The sequence below is a fragment of the Eurosta solidaginis genome, chromosome 1 (genome assembly GCF_040869045.1).
Source record: "Eurosta solidaginis isolate ZX-2024a chromosome 1, ASM4086904v1, whole genome shotgun sequence".
In the NCBI taxonomy this organism is placed as follows: Eukaryota; Metazoa; Arthropoda; class Insecta; order Diptera; family Tephritidae; genus Eurosta; species Eurosta solidaginis.
In genome coordinates, this window is record NC_090319.1 from 298,319,104 (window position 1) to 298,326,575 (window position 7,472).

At 38.5% G+C, this 7,472-nt stretch overlaps 1 protein-coding gene across 1 annotated transcript; it reads right to left on the reverse strand.

Annotated features, from left to right (window-relative positions):
- Nucleotides 1-453: 453 nt before the first annotated feature.
- On the reverse strand, nt 454-2,822 carry LOC137243683 (uridine diphosphate glucose pyrophosphatase NUDT14-like). Its single transcript, XM_067771642.1, has 4 exons — nt 2,738-2,822; nt 2,352-2,623; nt 2,075-2,285; nt 454-964 (listed from the first exon to the last, which is right to left on the reverse strand). The coding sequence occupies exons 2-4, from the start codon at nt 2,542-2,544 to the stop codon at nt 733-735; spliced, it is 636 nt and encodes a 211-aa protein (XP_067627743.1). The 5' UTR covers nt 2,545-2,623; nt 2,738-2,822; the 3' UTR covers nt 454-732.
- Nucleotides 2,823-7,472: the final 4,650 nt, after the last annotated feature.

Below are 7,472 nucleotides of genomic sequence, written 5' to 3' on the forward strand. Positions count from 1 at the left end.
TAAGTTTTGGCGCATTTCATATATTAAATAAATAAATTTAAGGGGTGATAACCTCCGAAGAGATCTAAGGCCGAGCTTCTCTTCCAATTCGCGTCGTGCTCCTTTTGATTTTCCCTACGAATTCGCCGCACAGGACCTACATGTTTTATGCCGACTCCGAACGGCATCTGCGAGGCAGATGAGTTTACACTGAGAGCTTTTCATGGCAGAAATATACCAGGAGCGCTTGCCAAACACTGCCGAGGGGCGACCCCGCTTAGAAAAATTTTCTTCTAATTGAAAAACCTTATTTCTAAAATTTTGATGTTGCTTTGCCCGAGGTGTGAACCCAGGGTATACGGTGTGGTAGGCGGTGTTATTGATGTTATATATCAACACGGTCTTCGAAGATAATGCATTGACTTCAAAAAAGATCCAAAAACTTGGTAGGTAATGTATCTCTAAGTTACTCGATTTTCTTGACGTTTTAATTTTACGGCATTATATATGTCCATTATCGTTTTAATCCAAAATTATATATGTAATATATATATTAATTTAATATGGAAAATTTCTAGAATATATATAATATATAGCAATCAATTGGCTTTAAGCTAAAGCTATAAAATGACATTAAGTTAATAACATATTTACGATATTTACGTACAGAAGTTGAAGTTGTGTAACTTATGCGCTGGAAATTAATTTCACAAAAATTAGGTTCTTTAAATGGCGCAATTCACATTATCTATATCAATTAAGCTTTGGCGCTTTATTCATAAGGAACCATGAAATACCAAAGAGGCAACTGGGTGGACTATTTATTTTTGAGCCTTGTGACACAAGTTTCCTAGCTTCTTCCACAGTATACTCAACCACTTCGATTATCTCATCGTCGACACCGCCACCCTTGGTAGCACGATCATCATCCGTTACTTCACAATAGTATAATACTTGTAAAGCGCCAGAGGAACCAACCCCGGATCTATTAAATAATCCAAAATATAAAATTGTATGCCGTTGAATATAATAATATTGAATAAGATTTTAATATATACATCAATGTAGTGGTGAACAATGACTTCCAAATAGATCCAGAAGCTTAGTAAGGGATAAGATTTCCAGGTTACTCCCAGCCTTACTATGTATTTATTTATTTATAAGAAATGCAATTATAAATAATTATACTACTTTAAGAAGGACCCTATGATGACCTAGAAGGTTTCATGTGGTCATACAAAATCGTTCCCGTGATGGTGCTTGTTACCGGAACGTTCCGGCTCTGCATCCGGAAAAGGACCATCAACATCGATAACACTCCCCCAAGCCCTTCGGGGAGTGTCCTTATCGCTACAACAACAACTAACGGCCATACTGAGTAAATAGGGCTTCTACAATCAGAACAGCTTGCTAAAGGAAGTTTTTTTCGAGACTATCATAACATTGGCAACTTGACATATGGTCCTGATATAACGAAAGTTTAAGAACATTCCAAGAGCTTTTTCATATTCTCTGGACACCGTCCATAATTCCCAGCCACACATCAGGACAAGTATGATGAGTCATTTGTAGAACTTGATTTTTGTTAGTCGAAAGAGGACTTTACTCTTCAATAGACTACTCAATCCAATGTAGGCTAGAGTTAGAATCCGTCAGACTTCTAAGCCCACATTGTTTGCGTAGTTAAGCCTGGTTTCTAGATAGATGAAGTCTTTCGCAATCTCGAATTTGTATCCCTCAACAGCGACGTGGCTCTCAGGGCCCGAATGTGAAGATTCTTTATTGGATAACATCGAGAACTTCATCTTGTCCTAATTTACCGCAAGACCCATTTTTTGGTGCTTTATTTATATGTATATATATATTTATTTTTTTTTTTTTTATTTAAATGAGAGAAGGTGGAAGTCACAATGGATTTTTTAAGGCCAATAATATTCATATCATTAGCATACTATTTACCCGCCGACAAAAACACTGTTTAAACCCCTAGACGGTAGACCAAACAAGCTAATGCAGGAAAAATTACTGATAAGTTGGATTAACTTTAAAGTCATTGCTTTGTTATAAGGGAGCTCAGGGAAGCATGTCATCATACCTGTACGTCATAACTTCTTCAATACGTTCAGTTGGCACATCATAGCCACATTCTTCCAGCATTTCTTCACGTGCGATCTCACGCCGACTTATATTTTTATCAACAATGCCCGCACACAACTCTATTGTGACACCTATTTTGGGCGGAAATTGTTGTAGATTTACTTCAGCAAGATCACCCCCACTGGATGTAATTATACTATGAAAAACAGCTGCAGAGAAATTAAATAATTATTAAGTACAACTATTTTATTTATATATTCGAAAAATCTATGTACCTGGTCTGAATTGGCGCACAAATACTAAAACTTTGCGTGTTGCATTATACAAGATTATAGCTACACTATCATGCACTTTCAATAAATCCCAATTTTTTTCAACTCCATTTTGTACATAATAAAGTCTAAACGGTTTGACGTATGGGGAGTCCTGGGGTAATGGTCCCATCCACAATTTCGAAATATTCTCCATTGCCCCAAGAATTTGGTTGTTTTCGTAGGACAAGCTGGAAACGAATTTTGGTGGAGATGAGACGCTTGGTCGTTGATGGCTAAAATTTGCAAATTGATCAGAAATGTCATTGAAGTTTTTATGTAAACAAAAGGGTTTTTCGACGTCCTAATAAAAGCTTTAACTTAATATTAAAAATGGTTTATATACTCACCGTATAAAATTATTTATTATTTATTTCGAAAATTTAAAGAACTGCAGAACAAACTAAAGAAAGTAAACAGCTGTTGACGTTGACGTTTTATTAAATTTGGCAAGAGGGTATATGCTTATAAGATGGTCACATGAGCCTCCAAACCAGTATAAACCCCCAGAATGCTGTTTCCAACGTGTTTAAAATTATAAGGCCGTTTAAACTTAACGTATCCATATCCATATAAAACAGCTGATCGAACCAACCTTATGGAAATCAATGTAATTGGTCAATGGTGCCATACCCTAACGCCCTTACCATAACCATATCATAGCCAAACAATTGGTTTTTGGTTTTTCGCCATATCCATAACTTTGAAATATTTGAGTTAGAGAATTTATTAACTTTTTGTAGATTTTATTTATTGTTTTGGATACGTTTTGACTAAGATACTTATTTTTTGTGGTATATGTTGTAATTTTTTTGCGTTTTCTTCATTTTTATGAAAATTTCATGATTTTTAGGTTAAGGCACCAAGAACTGATGCCAATTGATATGGATAAGTAAAAATATGGGTATGAATATGGCGTTATGACTATGTCAACTTTGCGAGACACTATAGTGAGGTGTCGAACGACGCGTATTGGCCTCACTATTAAATTTTGAGTCGTTCAACTTATATTCAAGAAAACTCGAAAAATTACCTCGGGTCCCTCCGAAACGGTGCAGAGCACCTTTCTACAATTGCGGCTTTTGGCCGCTTTTGGTAAAAAATTTCTTTGTCTGGTCCATCAATGGTGTGGGATCAAAATTAAATTCGTGCAAGCTCCCTTTGTACACAGAACGTTTTCCTGTATACATCAATATTACAACAAGCACATTGTTATGGATACGCATCTTTGGTGGAAGCAGTAAGGAAGGCGGTCGGCATGATGTGGTGGTGCACAGTGGCTAGTCATTGTCGGCTGGGGCGGGTCCTTGCCAACCTTACTGTTCCTGCGCCATAAACAGAAAAAAAGTCATATCATGCCTTTAAAAAAACTGACAAAAGCGCAGAACTAATTCAAAACGCTCAAATGGACTAAAACAATATCCGGTCGAACCGGATGTCACGGACAGACCGTTAAAACATTCAAAATTTTAATTCAAAAAAAAACCGCAAAAAAAAATTACCGAACCGGACATGGCCGGTTACCAACGCTGAAAATCGAAATAAAAAACAAGTAAGGAAGGCTAAGTTCGGGTGTAACCGAACATTAAATACTCAGTTGAGAGCTATGGAGACAAAATAAGGAAAATCACCATGTAGGAAAATGAACCTAGGGTAACCCTGGAATGTGGTTGTATGACATGTGTATCAAATGGAAGATATTAAAGAGTATTTTAAGAGAGAGTAGGCCATAGTTCTATGGATGGACGCCATTTAGGGATATCGCCATAAAGGTGGACCAGGGCTGACTCTAGAATTTGTTTGTACGATATGGGTATCAAATGAAAGGTGTTACTGAGCATTTTAAGAGGGAGTGGGCCTTAGGTCTATCGGTGGCGCCTTTTCGAGATATCGCCATTAAGGTGGACCAGGGGTGACTCTATAATGTGTTTGTACGATATGGGTATCAAACGAAAGGTGGTAATGAGTATTTTAAAAGGGAATGGGCTTTAGTTCTATAGGTGAACGCCTTTTCGAGAAATCGCCATAAAGGTGGACCAGGGGTGACTCTGGAATAGGTTTGTACGATATGGGTATCAAATGAAAGCTGTTAATGAGGATTTTGAAAAGGAGTGATCCTTAGTTCCATAGGTGGACGCCGTTTCGAGATATCGCCATAAAGGTGGACCAGGGGTGTCTCTAGAATGTGTTTGTACGATATGGGAATCAAATGAAAGGTGTTACTGAGCATTTTAAGAGGGAGTGGGCATTAGGTTTATAGGTGGACGCCTTTTCGAAATATCGCCATTAGGGTGGGCCAGGGGTGACTCTAGAATGTGTTTGTATGATATGGGTATCAAATGAAAGATGGTAATGAGTATTTTAAAAGGGAGTAATCTTAGTTGGCGGCCACCGTGGTGTGATGGTAGCGTGCTCCGCCTATCACACCGTATGCCCTGGGTTCAACCCCCGGGCAAAGCAACATCAAAATTTTAGAAATAAGATTTTTCAATTAGAAGAAAATTTTTCTAAGCGGGGTCGCCCCTCGGCAGTGTCTGGCAAGCGCTCCGATTGTATTTCTGCCATGAAAAGCTCTCAGTGAAAACTCATCTGCCTTGCAGATGCCGTTCGGAGTCGGCATAAAACATGTAGGTCCCGTCCGGCCAATTTGTAGGGAAAAATCAAGACGAGCACGACGCAAATTGGAAGAGAAGCTCGGCCTTAGATCTCTTCGGAGGTTATCGCGCCTTACATTTATTTATTTTTTTTTTAATCCTTAGTTCTATAGGTGGACGCCTTTTCGAGATATCTCCATTAGGGTGGGCCAGGGGTGACTCTAGAATGTTTGTATGATATGGGTATCAAACGAAAAGTGTTACTGAGCATTTTAAGAGGGAGTGGGCATTAGGTCTATAGGTGGACGCCTTTTCGAAATATCGCCATTAGGGTGGGCCAGGGGTGACTCTAGAATGTGTTTGTGTGATATGGGTATCAAATGAAAGATGGTAATGAGTATTTTAAAAGGGAGTAATCCTTAGTTCTATAGGTGGACGCCTTTTCGAGATATCGCCATAAAGGTAGACCAAGGGTGACTCTAGAATGTTTGTACGATATGGGTATCAAACGAAAGGTGTTACTGAGCATTTTAAGAGGGAGTGGGCATTAGGTCTATAGTTGGACGCCTTTTCGAGATATCGCCATTAGGGTGGGCCGGGGGTGACTCTAGAATGTGTTTGTACGATATGGGTATCAAATGAAAGGTGGTAATGAGTATTTTAAAAGGGAGTAATCCTTAGTTCTATAGATGGACGCCTTTTCGAGATATCGCCATAAAGGTGGGCCAAGGGTGACTCTAGAATGTTTGTACGATATGGGTATCAAACGAAAGGTGTTACTGAGCATTTTAAGAGGGAGTGGGCATTAGGTCTATAGGTGGACGCCTTTTCGAGATATCGCCATTAGGGTGGGCCAGGGGTGACTCTAGAATGTTTGTACGATATGGGTATCAAACGAAAGGTGTTACTGAGCATTTTTAGAGGGAGTGGGCATTAGGTCTATAGATGGACGCCTTTTCGAGATATCGCCATTAGGGTGGGCCAGGGGTGACTCTAGAATGTTTGTACGATATGGATATCAAACGAAAGGTGTTACTGAGCATTTTAAGAGGGAGTGGACATTAGGTCTATAGGTGGACGCCTTTTCGAGATATCGCCATTAGGGTGGGCCAGGGGTGACTCTAGAATGTTTGTACGATATGGGTATCAAAGGAAAGTTGTTACTGAGCATTTTAAGAGGGAGTGGGCATTAGGTCTATAGGTGGACGCCTTTTCGAGATATCGCCATTAGGGTGGGCCAGGGGTGACTTTAGAATGTGTTTGTACGATATGGATATCAAATTAAAGATATTAATGAGGGTTTTAAAAGCGAGTGACCCTTAGATGTATATGTGAAGGCGTTCTCGCGATATCGACCAAAATGTGGACCAGGTGATCCAGAAAATAATCTGTCGGGTACTGCTAATTTATTTATATATGCAATACCACTAACAGTATTCCTGTCAAGATTCTAAGGGCTGTTGATTTCGCCTTGTAGAACTTTTTCATTTTCTTCTACTTAATATGGTAGGTGTCACACCCATTTTACAAAGTTTTTTCCAAAGTTATATTTTGCGTCAATAAACCAATCCAGTTACCATGTTTCATCCCTTTTTTCGTATTTGGTATAGAATTATGGCATTTTTTTCATTTTTCGTAATTTTCGATATCGATAAAGTGGGCGTGTTTATGGTCGGATTTCGACCATTTTTTATACCGTGATAAAGTGAGTTCAGATAAGTACGTGGGCTAAGTTTAGTAAAGATATATCGGTTTTTGCTCAAGTTATTGTGTTAACGGCCGAGCGGAAGGACAGACGGTGGACTGTGTATAAAAACTGGGCGTGGCTTCCCCCGATTTCGCCCATTTTCACAGAGAACAGTTAACGTCATAGAATCTATGCCCCTACCAAATTTGAGAAGGATTGGTAAATTTTTGTACGACTTATGGCATTAAAAGTATTCTAGACAAACTAAATGAAAATGCGCGGAGCCATGCCCCATTTTGAAATTTTCTTTTATTTTTGTATTTTCTTGCATCATATCATTACTGCAGTTAAATTTTGACTTAATTTACTTATATACAGTAAAGATATTAAATTTTTTGTTAAAATTTGAAGTTAAAAAATTTTTTTTTTAAAAAGTGGGCGTGTGCTTCATCCAATTTTGCTAATTTTTATTTACCACATATATAGTAATAGTAGTAACGTTCCTGCCAAATTTCAGCATGATATCTTCAACGGCTGCCAAATTACGCTTGCAAAACTTTTAAATTACCTTCTTGTAAAAGTGGGCGGTGCCACGCCCATTGTCCAAAATCTTACTAGTTTTCTATTCTGCGTCATAATGTCAACCCATCTACCAAGTTTCATCGCTTTAACCGCCTTTGGCAATGAATTATTGCATTTTTTCGGTTTTTCGAAATTTTCGATATCGAAAAAGTGGGCATGGTTATAGTCCGATATCGTTCATTTTAAATAGCGATCTGAGATGAGTGCCCAGGAATCTACATA

Coding starts and splice junctions, on each gene's coding strand:
- LOC137243683 (XM_067771642.1), bottom strand. CDS start 2,544: ATGGAGAATATTTCGAAATTGTGGATGGGACCATTACCCCAGGACTCC. Junction 2,286..2,351: donor TGTGCGCCAATTCAGACCAG/GTACATAGATTT, acceptor ATTTCTCTGCAG/CTGTTTTTCATAGTATAATT. Junction 965..2,074: donor GAAGAAGTTATGACGTACAG/GTATGATGACAT, acceptor ATTATTTAATAG/ATCCGGGGTTGGTTCCTCTG.